General features: G+C 36.8%; 1 protein-coding gene across 13 annotated transcripts in view; it reads right to left on the bottom strand.

The window, feature by feature from the left end:
• Positions 1 to 17,537, bottom strand: part of LOC103698495 (downstream neighbor of Son) — a 39,081-nt gene that overhangs the window by 3,054 nt on the left and 18,490 nt on the right. For all 13 annotated transcript variants that reach the window (XM_088721066.2, XM_088721065.2, XM_088721069.2 and 10 more), the window contains one exon: positions 14,781 to 14,902. In XM_088721066.2, the coding sequence (XP_088577192.1) occupies positions 14,781 to 14,902 (122 nt within the window). The remainder of the gene's footprint in view (positions 1 to 14,780; positions 14,903 to 17,537) is intronic.

Below are 17,537 nucleotides of genomic sequence, written 5' to 3'. Positions count from 1 at the left end.
CTGTACATATTCCATTTAATCCATTGTTATTAGCCTCATCCAAGAAAATTAGAGCAACGAAATTCAACTGATATCTGAATAGAAATAAAAGTTAGATGTAAGTATAGCTGAGCAGGGGATGGGAAAACTGAAAGTCACCGAATCTGAATTTTTCAGATCATGCAGCCAACTGCATGAAGTTAACCATCAGAATCAACTGACTGCAGGCATCCTACCATCAGAATCAACTGTGATGCCTCCTTACTGTTAGATCACTTCAAAGTTGACTTCGACCAAGAATGGGACCAGGTCAATCAAACAGTGACTTGACCACCATCTGAAGGAATCCAACTCCGAGCTGAATCATGACCAGAGGAACTAACGGCATGCTAACTTCCATCCAGAGGGATCCAATGGCACATTTCTTATTGTCAGTGAAAGAGTAGATGCCCTACAAGCCAATCGCAATATGTATTGCGAAAGGTTTTTTCTTTTGATTTGTCCAAATCATGTACATGACATTTAAATATGAATAAAGGCATTATGTTTTATCATATGTTGTTGATTATATTTATGATAAACTCCTTAGATTAGGGCAATGGTTTTAAGACTATGATGAGATCATACTAGTGAGACTTAAAATCCTAAAATCCTAATCTTAAATATTTCCAGTCATTGGTACATTGAGTCGGGGATCAATGATTACCGGAAAAACTGGCATGTCTTATGTATGCTCGAAGCAGAGGATGATTGATCTCACAATCATTTGTGTGGAGACACTAATACAAAGATGTGGGTGCTCATTAGAAGAATGAGTTCACTGAATTGACCTACAAAGAGAAATCTTATGAAGTCTTACATACATGTCAAAAGATGATTCTCTTAGTGGGAGTTGTGCAACTGATCCTATGACCTGAGATCACCATGGTATCTTGTGCACATGAACCCATATTTTGGTTTACACTCATTCATGACAATAAGTTGTGTACGAGGTCTTCTGGATATGGTGAATTATGTACGAAGATTATGAGTAGGTCAACAAGGAATTAATCACTTCTAGTAAGAGAAGATAGCATCCTATTTATTCTAATCATATGATAATTCAGGAAGCCTTTGATCAAAGCAGAATGAAAATTAGAAAGAGTTTCTAAATGTTTCATTATTTGAATTATCATTAAAAGATTGAGAAAAATTTGGATATGAAATTGAGTTTGACATATATTCATACTCATATACATATTTGGGATGCAGTTTGATTAAAGGATTGAATTGCACGGTAACTTGCCACTGAAGGGTATTTTTGGTATTTCTACAAAATTTCATATTTTTCGGATAGACATGACACGTTGCTAGACGTCAATCTTGTTTTATAGGTTTGATCAAATTAAAGAGTTTAATTCGATCACCAATTAGAAAGGATTCTAATTGTTAAGTTTGGGTTCGCGCAGTTTGGACTTAAATCGATTAGAAGAGTTCTAATCAAGTTGGGTCAACTCGCACTCACACCTATTGCTGGCTAAGTATGGAACCCAATGGGTCACACACAAGAAAACTTATCAAGAGTCTAATTTGATTAGATCATGTTTGCAAGATAAACATCCTAGCAGATGTTGCAAACCTTAGCTCCTCATTCGAATTGGATTCGAATCTGATTCTTAATTGATCTAATTTGATTAGATCATGTTCTAATATGGGTTAGCCAAGAGTTGGCACCTAATTGGCTTGTTTTAAGTCTAATTAGATTAGATTTGATAAATCATTTATTTTTTGACCGTTAGATCTTCATCTACCGTTGGATGAAGACATAATGGTGAGTTAGTTTGAACCTAATTGGATTGGGTTAGAAGGAGCCTTTAATCATGACCATTGGATGAAGACATAATATGATCATGATGAGGTGCCTTGCATTGGGACCATTGGATCATCCTAGAACCGTTGGATGATGACATAACTCCCCTTACTCATGGCGCTGGCCCTTGGATCTTCATCATGAGATGATGGATGATCAAGATAATGGTGTGATGGGCTGATGACGTGATGAAGGAGGTGTGATGATGGGATTTCAGAATTTTATGTGAAGGGATAAGCACTTAAAATAGATGGCGCCCCTTGGATTGGATAAAGATGACACGTCATCTTATCCTAACTACTCTCCCTTCAACCGCATCATTCTCTCTCTCTCCTTCTTTCTTATGGCGCCACCAATAAGGGCCTTTGGATCATCATCTAGCCTTGATCAATGGTTGAGAATGCTCCCTATTTTTCATGCATGAGAAGAAATGAAGAGAGGCATGAGTACGGTGGATTTCATTAAGAGGTGCTTAGGGAATGGATAAGGATGAAGCGCCATATCATAAGCACTTCATCTTATCCTAACTACTTCTGATATGCCCTCTCATCAAATAACACACCCCTTGATCTCACGCCCCTCTTCATGCATGAATGGATGGCTACAATACATCCGTACGCCATCTATAAATAGGGAATGCTCCCGGTGTTTTAATCCATCGAAAATCAATCCAACTCTCTCTCTCACATATCCCTTCTTTCTTACAAGCCTTCTTTCTTTCTAACATCACTCTTAAGTTGTCCTAATCCTAGACAAGAAGGTTTTCTTTAGGACAAAAAGGTTAGAAGTGTTTTTAGAAGGAAAAAGAAAATTAGAAAGGAAGGAAAGCAAGCCATTAGAATTATTTAAAAGAATTCTGCATTAAGGATCAAAGTCCTTGGAGCTTAAGACTTGAATCAAGTTTTCGTGTGGATCACCATTGGAGGGCGGACACTTGGACGCCTCATGGAGATTGAACACTTTGGATTAGCGTCTGAGGTATTCTACTAATTCTTTATTTATATTATATCATATGATTGTAATCATTAATGTGATCTAGGCTTAAAAGGGTTTTATGCATAGGAACTTTATTAAGAAAATTTTTAAAATTCCTAACTTCCGCTGCCCATTAAGACATGCTAAAACCCTTCAGTGGTATCAGAGCCATCCTTAATTGGTTCAATCAAATAATTATGTATGATGTATGATTATTAATTTACTATGAGAGAGTAATGTCATATGCTTAAAGAAATGCTGAAATGTATGATTCATATATGATATGTTATGTAATAAAATATCATGATATGAAATTTTCCATATGAAAATATGTTGAAGCATGTTAATTAATTGCTTATAATTTATACATGCTATGAGATAGCCATGATGCATAATAGTTTATTTTAGACATGTTAAATATATGTTACAATTAAAGAATGTGCTAGAGACTAGTAAGCCCTCAATAAAAATTATATTAAGTCATAGTGTTGAAAAACTTTGAGCTAACCCATTCTAGAACAATTAATCTAATTGGTGTCTAAGAAAAGCACTAAAGGTGGTTACTTAATTAGGACCTTACTCTCTTAGTAAGGGGAGCCTCTCACCTGCTTACCTGGCCAATTATTTGATTGCCTATTATGGATAAGTTTAATGTTGATAAAACACTACTAATATCCTTCCTTCATACCTCGACATTATTATGTCAAGATCCATGCTAGTTTGTTGTGCAACCACAAGACTTGCAATGGGGACTGATGTTATACTGTCTTGGTGCATTAAGATGCTTATGGCATATTTTAATATATTGCCTTGTTGTGCAACCACAAGGGCAATATTATTCGAATATGACTATATGGAAATGAAGGGTTTGACTTAACTAAAATATTATTGTTTGTTGTGCTAACACAAGGCAATAAGTATTTCAAGAGGACAAGATAAAGTTGAGAATTGCATGAGATGCAATTGGAAAGAATTTTCTACCTTTGAACTCATAAGAGTTTGTTGTGTAAATACAAGGCTTTTTATAATGAATTAAGATCACAACCCTACTAAGAAAAAAAAAATTATACTTTCACCTTTATCATAGAAGAGGGCTATGATATTCGATAAAAATAGTAGGAGACAAATTAGATTAAAATTCTTATCTAGTTGCAAACATATCATCATGATTGGTCTCCTTATGTTAGTTTTGTTCTTGCATATGTAGAATTATTAAATGGCTTCTTCACTTTCACTAAGAGGCATCTTAGATGCCAACAAGTTGACCGGACCAAACTATGTGGACTAGTTAAGGAATTTAAAGATAGTACTCACTCAGGAGAAAATTTTCTATATACTTGAAACCCTTGATCTTGGAGATCTAGGGGATGATGCTATAGAAGTGGAGGTTGCCACACATAAGATGTGGAAAAATGACAGTTTGACTGTCAAATGTATCATACTTGCCTCTATGAGCAATGAATTACAGAGGCAACATGAAGGCATGGACACTCAATCCATACTTCTCAATTTAAAAGAGTTGTATGGAGAACAAAGCAGGACTGCTAGGTATGAGATATCTAAGCAGTTGTTCCGTGCTAGAATGAATGAAGGAACTCCAGTGCAAAACCATGTTCTTATGGTTATAGACTTAATCACTAGATTAAGTCAATTAGGTTTTGCTATGGATAGTGAGCTTAGTCAGGATTTGATCCTGCAATCACTGCCTGATTCATTCTCTCAGTTTGTTGTAAACTTTCACATGAACAAGCTGAATACCTCCCTGCCCGAGCTGTTAAATATGCTCAAAACAGCTGAAGGGCATATTAAGAAGGATAAAGGTCCACTCCTTATAAATAGCACCTCTAAGAGGAAATCGGGAAATAAGGGTTCTAAGAAATGATTGAACCCCAAGAGTAGCATCAAAAAGACAAAAGGAAAGAAAAACTCCGGATCAAGTACCTATTTTCATTGCGGCAAAGCTGGCCACTGGAAAAGGAATTGCAAGAGTTTTCTTGCAAGTATGAAGACCGATGCAAGAGTTGCATCAAAAGGTATGTTTATGTTATATGCCAACTTGTCATTAAGTTCTTCAAATTCAAATTCATGGGTATTGGATACCGGCTGTGGTTTTCACATTTGCAAATCTTTGCATGGACTACAGAAAATTAAAATTTTGAAGAAAGGTGACGTCGAGCTGTATGGCACTGGAGGAGAGTCCATCCAGGCTGAAGCTGTTGGAACCTATAACTTGGAATTGCCTTCGGAAAAGCTCCTACAATTAAAAGATTGTTATTATATGCCCAACATTATTAGAAATGTAATTTCCATTCCTTTGTTGTTAAAGAAAGGCTTTGAAATTAATGGAAAGGGCAATGGTTGCTCTATTTATTTTTCTAATAAGCATCTTTGCAATGGCATTATAGAAAATGGTCTTCTAGTTTTATTACTTAATGACAATGTCTTTCATATTAATAAAAGCAATAAAAGAAAGAGAGAGGAAGTGAATAATACCCTCCTTTGGCATTGCCGACTTGGTCACATAAGTGAATCAAGAATCAACAAGTTATACAAAAAAGAGTTCTTTGATCCTTATGATTATGAATCATTAGGAACTTGTGAATCTTGTCTTATGGAAAAATGACCAAGTCTCCATTCACTGGACATGGAGAAAGGGCAAGTGAGTTATTAGGACTTATACATACAGATGTATGTGGTCCTATGACAACTCCAGCTAGAGGTGGATACTCTTACTTTATCACATTCACTAATGATTTATCAAGGTTCGGATTTGTGTATCTTATGAAACATAATCTGAAGCTTTTGATAAATTTAAAGAGTATCAGTATGGTTGAAAAACAAACTGAAAAATGTATTAAAATTCTTCGATCTGATCGAGGAGGTGAATACCTTTCTAGTGAGTTTTTAAATCATCTTAAAGAAAAGGGTATTCTCTCTGAATGGACACCTCCGTATACGCCACAATTAAATGGCGTAGCTGAACGGAGGAATCGTACTCTATTAGATATGGTAAGGTCCATGATGTGCTTTACAGATCTCCCTATTTCTTTCTGGGGTTTTGCTTTAGAAACTGCCACATATGTGCTAAACAGGATACCTTCAAAATCTGTATCTAGTACTCCATATGAGATATGGAGAGGTAGGAAGCCCAATCTTAAATATTTTAAAATATGGGGCTGCCAAGCATATGTCAAAAGAAATTTTGGACATAAGCTAAGTGCTAGATCAGATAAATGTACATTTGTAGGTTATTCCAAAGAAAGTATTGGATATCTCTTCTATCACCCTACTGAACAAAAGATATTTGTTAGTAAGCATGCCACTTTCTTAGAAAAAGAGTTTATCTTAGAAAAGGGCAGTGAAAGAAGAATTGAACTTAATGAAGTTCAAGACCTACAAATAGAAACACAAGAAATTCTTCAACCAGATGTACCCATAAATGAGGTACAACCACAACACACATCTTCTCTCCGAAGGTCAGATAGAGTACGAAGAGCACCTGAGAGATATGGGTTCATCATTGAGAATGATGAAGCCCACATTGTTCAGAACAATGATCCTCTGACATATTCGAAAGTTGTCATGAGTAGTGACTCTGATAAATGGCTAGAAGCCATGAAATCCGAAATAGATTCTATGTATACCAACCAAGTATGGACTTTGGTTGATGCACCAGAGGATGTAAACACTATAGGTTGCAAATGGGTCTATAAGAAAAAGATTGGAGCAAATGGCCAAGTAGAAACCTACAAGGCTAGATTGGTGGCAAAAGATTTTAGGCAAAAGCAAGGAATTGACTATGATGAAACTTTTTCACTAGTAGCTATGCTCAAATCTATTCGGATTTTGCTTGCAATAGCTGCATACTATGATTATGAAATCTGGCAGATGGATGTCAAAACCGTCTTCCTTAATGGTCATCTTGCGGAAGAGGTTTACATGACACAGCCAGAAGGATTTGTCTCAAGCAAGAGAGCAAATCAAGTATGCAAACTTAAGAGATTCATTTATGGATTAAAGCAAGCATCGAGGAGTTGGAACATCCGTTTTGATACAACAGTCAAAGAGTTTGGTTTTATCAAAAATATGGATGAACCATGTGTGTACAAGAAGACTAGTGGAAGTGCCATTGTCTTTTTAATATTGTATGTAGATGACATACTAATCATTGGAATTGATATTCCAATGTTACAATTGGTCAAGACTTGGCTATCAAAAAGCTTTTTCATGAAAGACTTGGGAGAAGCATCCTATATACTTGGTATAAAGATCTATAGGGATAGATCTAAAAGGATGCTAGACTTGTCCCAGTCTAGGTACATAGATCATGTGCTGAAAAGATTCAGCATGGAAGAAAGTAAAAGAGGTTACTTGCCTATGAGTCATGGCATACGTCTCTCTAAGAAGATGTCTCCTAAGACATCTGAAGAGAGGAATAGAATGAATTCTATTCCCTATGCTTCGGCAGTAGGATCAATTATGTATGCTATGCTATGTACCAGGCCTGATGTTGCTTATGCCTTAGGCATAACAAGCAGATTCCAGGCTGATCCAGGAGAGGATCATTGGATAGCTGTGAAAAATATTCTTAAGTACTTGAGAAGGACTAAAGATATTTTTCTAGTTTATGGAGGATCTGAGTTGAAACTAAAAGGATTTTCTGATTCTAGTTTTCAGTCAGACCCAAATGATAGCAAATCCACTTCAGGGTATGTCTTTATCCTAAATGGTGGTGCAGTGAGCTGAAAGAGTTCCAAACAACAAACTGTAGCTGACTCAACCACTGAGGCAGAATACATTGCTGTAAGTGAAGCCGCTAAGGAAGCTGTTTGGATGAAGAAGTTCATCTCTGAGTTAGGAGTAGCTCCTGAGATTGCTGGACCAGTCCCAGTTTATTGTGATAACACTGGAGCTGTTGCTCAAGCGAAGGAACCAAGGTCTCATCACAAATCCAAGCACATTCTAAGATGCTTCCATCTTGTTCGAGAGATTGTCGAGAGATAAGACATAGTCATTGAACGAGTAGACACCAAGAACAACCTAGCAGACCCATTCACTAAAGCTCTACCACAACAGTAGTTCGATCGCCACCTCGATTGTATGGGGATAAAATATAAGAGCGATTGGCTTTAGTGCAAGTGGGAGATTGAAAGAGTAGATGCCCTACAAGCCAATCGCAATATGTATTGCGAAGGGTTTTTCTTTTGATTTGTCCAAATCATGTACATGACATTTAAATATGAATAAAGGCATTATGTTTTATCATATGCTGTTGATTATATTTATAATAAACTCCTTAGATTAGGGCAATGGTTTTAAGACTATGATGAGATCATACTAGTGAGACTTAAAATCCTAAAATCCTAATCTTAAATATTCTCAGTCATTGGTACATTGAGTCGGTGATCAATGATTACCGAAAAGACTGGCATGTCTTATGTATGCTCGATGCAGAGGATGATTGATCTCACAATCATTTGTGTGGAGACACTAATACAAAGATATGGGTGCTCATTAGAAGAATGAGTTCACTGAATTGACCTACAAAGAGAAATCTTATGAAGTCTTACTTACATGTCAAAAGATGATTCTCTTAGTGGGAGTTGTGCAACTGATCCTTTGACCTGAGATCACCATGGTATCTTGTGCACATGAACCTATGTTTTGGTTTACACTCATTCATGACAATAAGTTATGTACGAGGTCTTCTGGATATGGTGGATTGTGTACGAAGATTATGAGTAGGTCAACAAGGAATTAATCACTTCTAGTAAGAGAAGATAGCATCCTATTTATTCTAATCATATGATAATTCAGGAAGCCTTTGATCAAAGCAGAATGAAAATTAGAAAGAGTTTCTAAATGTTTCATTATTTGAATTATCATTAAAAGATTGAGAAAAATTTGGATATGAAATTAAGTTTGACATATATTCATACTTATATACATATTTGGGATGCAGTTTGATTAAAGGATTGAATTGCACGGTAACTTGCCACGGAAGGGTATTTTTGGTATTTCTACCAAATTTCATATTTTCCGGGTAGACATGACACGTTGCTAGACGTCAATCTTGTTTTATAGGTTTGATCAAATTAAAGAGTTTAATTCGATCACCAATTAGAAAGGATTCTAATTGTTAAGTTTGGGTTCGCGCAGTTTGGACTTAAATCGATTAGAAGAGTTCTAATCAAGTTGGGTCAACTCGCACTCACACCTATTGCTGGCTAAGTATGGAACCCAATGGGTCACACACAAGAAAACTTATCAAGAGTCTAATTTGATTAGATCATGTTTGCAAGATAAACATCCTAGCAGATGTTGCAAACCTTAGCTCCTCATTCGAATTGGATTCGAATCTGATTCTTAATTGATCTAATTTGATTAGATCATGTTCTCATATGGGTTAGCCAAGAGTTGGCACCTAATTGGCTTGTTTTAAGTCTAATTAGATTAGATTTGATAAATCATTTATTTTTTGACCATTAGATCTTCATCTTTGGATGAAGACATAATGGTGAGTTGATTTGAACCTAATTGGATTGGGTTAGAAGGAGCCTTTAATCATGACCATTTGATCTTCATCAGCCATTGGATGAAGACATAATATGATCATGATGAGGTGCCTTGCATTGGGACCATTGGATCATCCTAGAACCGTTGGATGATGACATAACTCCCCTTACTCATGGCGCCTTGCATTCTGGCCCTTGGATCTTCATCATGAGATGATGGATGATCAAGATAATGGTGTGATGGGCTGATGATGTGATGAAGGAGGTGTGATGATGGGATTTCAGAATTTTACGTGAAGGGGTAAGCACTTAAAATAGATGGCGGCCCTTGGATTGGATAAAGATGACACGTCATCTTATCCTAACTACTCTCCCTTCAACCGCATCATTCTCTCTCTTCTTCTTTCTTATGGCGCCACCAATAAGGGCCTTTGGATCATCATCTAGCCTTGATCAATGGTTGAGAATGCTCCCTATTTTTCATGCGTGAGAAGAAATTAATAGAGGCATGAGTACGGTGGATTTCATGAAGAGGTGCTTAGGGAATGGATAAGGATGAAGCGCCATATCATAAGCACTTCATCTTATCCTAACTACTTCTGATATGCCCTCTCATCAAATGACACAACCCTTGATCTCACGCCCCTCTTCATGCATGAATGGATGGCTACAATGCATCCGTACGCCATCTATAAATAGGGAATGCTCCCGGTGTTTTAATCCATCGGAAATCAATCCAACTCTCTCTCACACATATCCCTTCTTTCTTACAAGCCTTCTTTCTTTCTAACACACTCTTAAGTTGTCCTAATCCTAGACAAAAAGGTCTTCTTTAGGACAAAAAGGTTAGAAGTGTTTTTAGAAGGAAAAAGAAAATTAGAAAGGAAGGAAAGTAAGCCATTAGAATTATTTAGAAGAATTCTGCATTAAGGATCAAAGTCCTTGGAGCTTAAGACATGAATCAAGTTTTCATGTGGATCACCATTGGAGGGCGGACACTTGGACGCCTCGTGAAGATTGAACACTTTAGATTAGCGTCCGAGGTATTCTACTAATTCTTTATTTATATTATATCATATGATTGTAATCATTAAGGTGATCTAGGCTTAAAAGGGTTTTATGTATAGGAATTTTATTAAGAAAATTTTTAAAATTCCTAACTTCCGCTGCCCATTAAGACATGCTAAAACCCTTCAGTCAGAACGGAGTCTTGTTTCTAGAAGCCCTTAAGATGAAATTTCTTAGTTTAATAGTGTTCAAATTTCAAGGGACCCGCACGAATTTCCTTCAAATCAAGCGTCCTAGAATTAGGGAAATTTTTGGATCTTATTAATTAAAAATTATGTCATTATATCCATCGGTAATCAATGAGGGAAACAGAAATTAGGTGTAAGCTACCACGCATCCTACTGTTCATTTCTATGTCCGCCTTATGTCTAACTTGAGACAAAATGGTAGCAGAACATGTTCTTATTGAACCTAAATGCAAATTCAAGAGGTCCTCCTTATCAACATTAATCATTCGATTGTGGTCAACCGGAGTAAGTTGCTGTTCTTCCCCAAGCATTTTCTTCCTGAGAACGTTCTCCTACAAAAATTTTAGGTTTCAAAACATCATATCTTGGGTCTAGTTACAAGTTAGACATGACATATATCTATTGAAGAAAGTTTAAACATCTCAATGAAAACGAGTGATTCGCAATTTCTTAGTTTCAAATATCTAAATGATATATATAACCACAGAAATAAAATTATGGACCACCTCCTGCCAAGCTTTAGTAGAGGTTCCGAATGAATCATGGCTGACTGTGTTGCCCCTGTTCATTACCTAATGTGAAATTCTATATTAGAAGGTGCATTATCCCATGAAGGCTAAGAGGGTCATCTTAACAAACAAGACATATGACAATGATTATAATTTCAGCTTCAAAAACCAAGGTTGAGAACATTAAAATTTTAGAAAGTTTTGCAACTATCTGAAAATTTGAAACCAACAAAGGCCTGTCAGGAAACCTACTAATTGATTGATAATTACCATTAGTTACATAGGTAAATCATAGTCAACCCCCATTCTCATTTAGAACAAGGGAACTAGAAGAATGGAACTGGTCCTACTGTAAACACCACAATTAGAATTGGAAGACATAATTTTCTCTTGCAGAAGAAAGACAAAATCAATGTTAAGCCATCCTAGGCTTATGATGAAGAATATATAGTATAGCACCGGCCATTGAAACTATACGGTATATTGGTCCAATCTATACGCTTAAAATCCTAGTGCTTTAAGCACTTGTTTGTTGTACATACTGTTCTGCTATAAAGTTTGCATATTAAAGATTGAGAAACTCATCTATTTAATTAGCTACAATGTTCTTGTTGTCGACCAACTTGTTACAGTGCCACATACTGTGTGCTTAGTCATTGTCTGTTGCATTAGTCATTATCTCTATGGCACCATTACCTTACAGTTCATCTCATTTTCTTCTCCACTGCAAGATATTCTGATGTTAATTAGATCGGTGTACACACACTAATGCAAACATATATTTGCCAATCCGTTATTGGCTATTACATCCTATACTCCCATCTCCCGGAACAATAAGGGCATGCGCTAAAGCATAATGCACCAAGCTTTATAAGCCTAGAAAGAGGTTATTTGGCTTCGACAAGACAATGCCTAATCATGGAGATGGGTGTACTCATCCACAAGCTTACTCCTCTTCATTATGAAATTAGAGTGCCAGCCAGATAGTGATATAGTATTTTTCAAGCATAACAAGCACGCCAAGATAGACTGTTATAACACTAGCATTATCCTTGCAGGAATGATGACCTTGCTCATTTTCTATACATAAATTGTTGCCTATCAATGAGTCTCATTTCCTACTCCACAACCACAAAGTCTCATATATACAATCCATTACTAATTGCAGGCTGGAATTTCTATTAACAACCAAATATCAAACTCAGTCAAACTCAAGCAGCCTAACTTTAGTTGATTTCCTAAACATCTCTAATCGGTCTAGTTACTCATTAACAAATTCTACAGTTATTTGTAGTACCAATGCACTTGAACAATTAAAAAAACATAAACAGTAGAATTTGTTGAGTGTGATCTAATTAAGAAAAAATTGGTATTACAAATTAATTTTTTTCAAAAACACAACACATTCAATGAGGTTCAGTGTTCCATATCCTCCATGTTTGCATGTACCTTTCTTACCAATTAGGCATCCTTGGAATTATTTATTGTTTCGCTATCACAAATAAGCACATGACTTGATCAATATGACTCATTCCAAGATTAGCAATATTGAGATATTATTTTTCTGATTAATGACTATTAATAGTTCAACATTCAGATTACATTTATCAAAAACAATATCAACTCTGAATGATAAATTTATGAAAAAAAATAATATCAACCAATAACTTACATTTATCTCCATTTTTCCTACCATTATATTTGGCATGCATCAGAAACACAAACATACAAAGCTGTCTCCTCTTAGTATGATTAACAAAGAATATACTTATATACCCTTTTTACTATATCAATGGCATATAAGGCACAGACAATCTTAAAGACTTATATCCTAAAGGTGTCATATTCCAACACTGCCATAATCAACTATGATTTTATACAAGGGCTTGTATCACACCAAAAGTTAAAAAAGAAATCAAGCATTTTTGAACCTAAATCAAATATCTATCAAAACTAAATATATTAAGACCCAAGTATATAGATGTGTGAGCTGCTGCAAAACAAAGATGTAAACTTAAGAAAAATTTATGTCTTGCACAAAATCTTATCAACAAACTCAAGAATGAATCGAAAAATTGAATCAAAAAGATGTGAGATAGAAGGTGAATGTAGAGTAGTTAGAACTTAGAAGAGCTCTTTTTTCAACATTGGTGAGATTAAAAGGCAAACAAGGAAAATGAAATCAAGGAAATTGGAATATAAACAATATATGAAAATCATGAAAAAGCTAGTAAGACCAAATTTGTAACTCATGATGATTTACATGGTAGGTCAATCACAAAACGAGGTAACGTCTGCAGATAAGCTAAGATGAGTTAGAGCAAAACTGGAGGTGTGGATCAAGTAGGCAACTAGAGTCGAGGAAACTTGGTGAAAATGTGATTACAAGATCGCATAATTTGGTGCATTACTCGAAAAATGCAATTTTTATAGGGTATTTTTAGGATGTCAATAGGCTGGGCCAGGCCCAGGCAAGGCACAAGGTAAAAATCATAAGCCCGAGCTGGACCAAGGCATAGGTAATTTATACAAATGAAATTAGCTCAAATCAAAAATTGCATTTTAAGTAGAAATTCAAACCCAAGCCTGCCTTGGAAAAAACTAAGCTATTAATTTTCAAGCTCAATCAGGCTTGGACTGAAGATGCGAGGATGGGCCTGTTGAGTTAAAAGAGTTATTCAAATTTATGAATATTGAATAGTAAACTTTTGTCAAAACTTAATTCCAGGTTTTGAGATTTCCTCATCGTCTCCATTCTTCATGCAGATTTTTGTGTTTTGGACACTGCAACAAAAAGCCTCTTCCGCATATACAGATACAACATTGTACCATTTTACTTGACAAAAACCTTCTCTGAATCATTGATACTTGTACAGAAACCTGTAAATTTCACTGGGTCAAATATTCCTAGAATTAACCCCAGATGAACGAATCAACCAAAAGTATTCAAGTTCATTCACTAACAATTTTCAACTTAAAACATTCAAAAAATTGTTGTTCTCATTAGCTGTTTATTGTTTCTGCAATTACTTGATGACAACCAAATGGTTTATTTTATATTTATTCTCCCTTCTGTCTCCTCTGAAATTCATAGTGATTTTTCCTAGCAAATTTTCCACCGTTCGCCATTCCATAATGTTTCCCTCCTGACCAAGCAACTCCTTGATCTGAAATTATGACTATTTTACAGCTTCTCTGAACAGTCTTTCACCTTCATGTCCCTTTATGGTTTAAACATTTCAACATTCATTTTGTTCCTCCTAGATAACTACTTTCCTAATATGCAACATGGTCATCTAGCCTTTTTCCAACTCTTTGGGCTTAGCTACTAACTTCCTAATATGCACTGTATGATGAATATATGTATTTGATATGGAATTGTCTTTATCAATTGAAAGCCTGTTCACATTATAGTATGTAATATAGAAATATTGGGCTGCTGAGAAAACAAAAAAAAAAAAGATTGACCGCAAATAATTCCAAGAGTTGCTAAATAGTAGATGTCACAGCATTAAATATTATACATCCGACCGAAACGAGAAAGTTCTGAATTTGTGAAAGTGATTTGCTTTGCTTCTCTAGTAAGCAGATGTAATTCAAATTTTTTATGAATTTAAATTTTAAATGCATTAAAACCAGAAACCTGGCATTTTACTATCACTTTCAAGTTCGAAAGAGTCAAACTACAACAACTTACATGTTGTCTTAGCAAGGACCTCAAACCACTAGTAGACTGTGAAAGGAAGGCACTACATGACCGCTTCTTCTTTCCCAAAAAGTTGCCACCAAGGAACAATGCCACAAATTGTGAAGTATTTACTGCATAGTTGCCAAAGAACCATAACTGAAAATATACAATAAGCAATTACAAAGCAACTGATGATTGTTATATAGCTAAAAGAAGTTAGATGTAAGTGAATGATTAAGCAAGAAATAACTAGTTTGCACAATACGAAGGTAGTAATCACAGCACAATTATGTTAACAAGCGTAAAACCAAAGAACACTTACATCCCCCTTGTTTTAAGTGTTTGAGACACTTGGATATTCAAGTTGCATATTGTTGCCCAGATAGACAACCCAAGAGGGGGGGGGGGGGGTGAATTGGGTTTTAAAATAATTTGAATAATTAAAACGATGTGGTTGACTAATTAAAAACTATTGCAAGTTATCTAATTAATGCTAAGTGCTGTGAGTGATGTGAGGGGAAGAAGAATCGAGACAATCCAACACAAACACAAGGTTTTATAGTGGTTCGGAGCTAACCCTTGCTCCTACGTCCACTCCCCAAGTCTCACTTGGGAATTCACTATAACCCCCTTGGATTACAGCCGGTTGTTTTCCAAGCTCACAACCAAACTTGTTGTTTTACGAGCTCACAACGAACTCGGTCGGTTTTCCCAGGCTCACCGACTAAAACCACCCCGATTGTTTTTCCGGGATCACAATCAAACCCTTACACACGTTGGTTTTAACTCGGCTCACCAACCAACCTCAATCCCCTTGATTCAATCCCCGATTGAACTAAGTAAATACAAGTTGTAGAAAGAAAACAGAAAATGAGCTTCTCAAAAAGCAGATGAAAACAATATGAACAATGAATGAAGTTAAGAAGCCTCAAACGCTTTTAGATTGGAGATGAGGAATGGCTTCTTAAACTTCTGGTCTCCTCTTGAAAGAGTAGTCGACTTGAATGCAGGAGAAGGAGGCTTTAATTGCTGGGAAGATGTAGTTGGAAGCAGTAAATGCAGATCTTCCTCTTTTTCGTTGAAGAGCACGTTGCAGAGCTTGAGTGCTTGATTAGTTGGAGTGGAATCGTTGTTCTCTACTTTGCTACAGTCTTCTGTGGCTATTTAAACCAACCCCCACGGAAACTAGCCGTTAGACACCTTTTTCTGCCCGTTCTGCACACTCTGCACAGCCTGACAATGTGTCCGTTGGTGGGTTGGAGTCGACTCGCGCGATCAGGAGTCGACTCGGCTGTAGCAGGAGTCGACTCGAGCTTTTCCGGAGTCGACTCGGCAACTGTTCCCAGTTTGAATTAAAGTTGCTGTCTTGACTGGGAGTCGACTCGTCTTGACCCGGAGTCGACTCGCCAACTTCTGGCGCTGACCTGGCAATTTTGGAGTCGGCTCATCCTCTGTAGTCCGTGGATCCAAATTTGAATTTTGTCCACTCGAGTCGACTCGACTGTCCTGGGAGTCGACTCGACTGTCCTGGGAGTCGACTCGAATCTCAGAGCCCGAACTCCCGATTCTCTGTCTTTTGGCTCATCCAGTCTTGGAGTCGACTCGAACTTCCTTGGAGTCGACTCGGCTCTCAGTTTCCGGAAGTTGGTCTTCTGCCTTTTGACGTGAAGCTTGTCTTGGAGTCGACTCGAGCTGTCTGGGAGTCGACTCGAATCTCAGAGGCAGTAACTTGGTTTTCTGTCTGTCTTGGGGTCGCGGTGTCTTGGAGTCGACTCGCGTATTGCGGGAGTCGACTCGAATCTCAGAGTCCATAAAATGCTCTCTGACTTTTTCTTTGTGTACTGCTGAGAGTCGACTCTTGCTTTCTCTGGAGTCGACTTGCCACCTATCGGAGTCGACTCGCGTTCCACTGGAGTCGACTCGAATCTCAGACCCGAAAACTGTTCTCTGACTTTTCTGCCTGTGACTGCTTGGAGTCGACTCTTATTTCCTTGGAGTCGACTCGGTGAACATTGAAGTCGACTCGCGCACTTCGGGAGTCGACTCGCTGACAGGTTCTGAGTTAAAGCTTTCTGTTCTTCTGTCTGTTCTCAGTCGGAGTCGACTCGTACTTATCTGGAGTCGACTCGAGCTCGTGCCAGTGAACTTGATACGCTTGGAGTCGACTCGTGATACTCGGGAGTCGACTCGAGTCTCAGACATTGGTTCAAACAGACTCCTTAACTTATCCAAAAATTATGAACCAAGTCCTGGGACACTTAGACAGGATTTTCACTGAAACACTCAATTGAATTCATTAGTAATCAAAAGATATACTCAAATGCTTTGAGCTCATCAAAATCAAATGGGGTTTTAATCAATCACTCCACAATCTCCCCCTTTTTGATGATGACAAAACTTTGAGTATATGTAAAATGAATTGCTCAATAAATAATGAATTAAAATCCATAAATGAATTCAAATGTCTGGTAATTCAATTTATCCAAGCTTTGAAAGGAGTGAAACAATAAATTTCGGAGTTAAAGCTCCCCCTTTCATTTGGAATTCTATAAGCCTTCATATTATGCAATCAATTGTTTGGCTTATATGTCATTAATGATTTAGTTTGATTAAAATTCAGATTCTCCCCCTCAACATATGCATTCAACTATGTTTTGATTCTCTGAATTTCCTTTTAATGCTTTGAAGTTTTTGAACTGAATTTTTGTATTTAGAGGGAGAATCTGTCAATTTGTTCTTGAGTAGGATTCAGCTAATCTCCGAATA

The sequence above is a fragment of the Phoenix dactylifera genome, chromosome 1, assembly GCF_051530095.1.
Source record: "Phoenix dactylifera cultivar Ajwa chromosome 1, Ajwa_hap1_PhDact_Kaust_v1.1, whole genome shotgun sequence".
In the NCBI taxonomy this organism is placed as follows: domain Eukaryota; kingdom Viridiplantae; phylum Streptophyta; class Magnoliopsida; order Arecales; family Arecaceae; genus Phoenix; species Phoenix dactylifera.
This window is presented reverse-complemented; position numbering and strand designations above follow the sequence as displayed.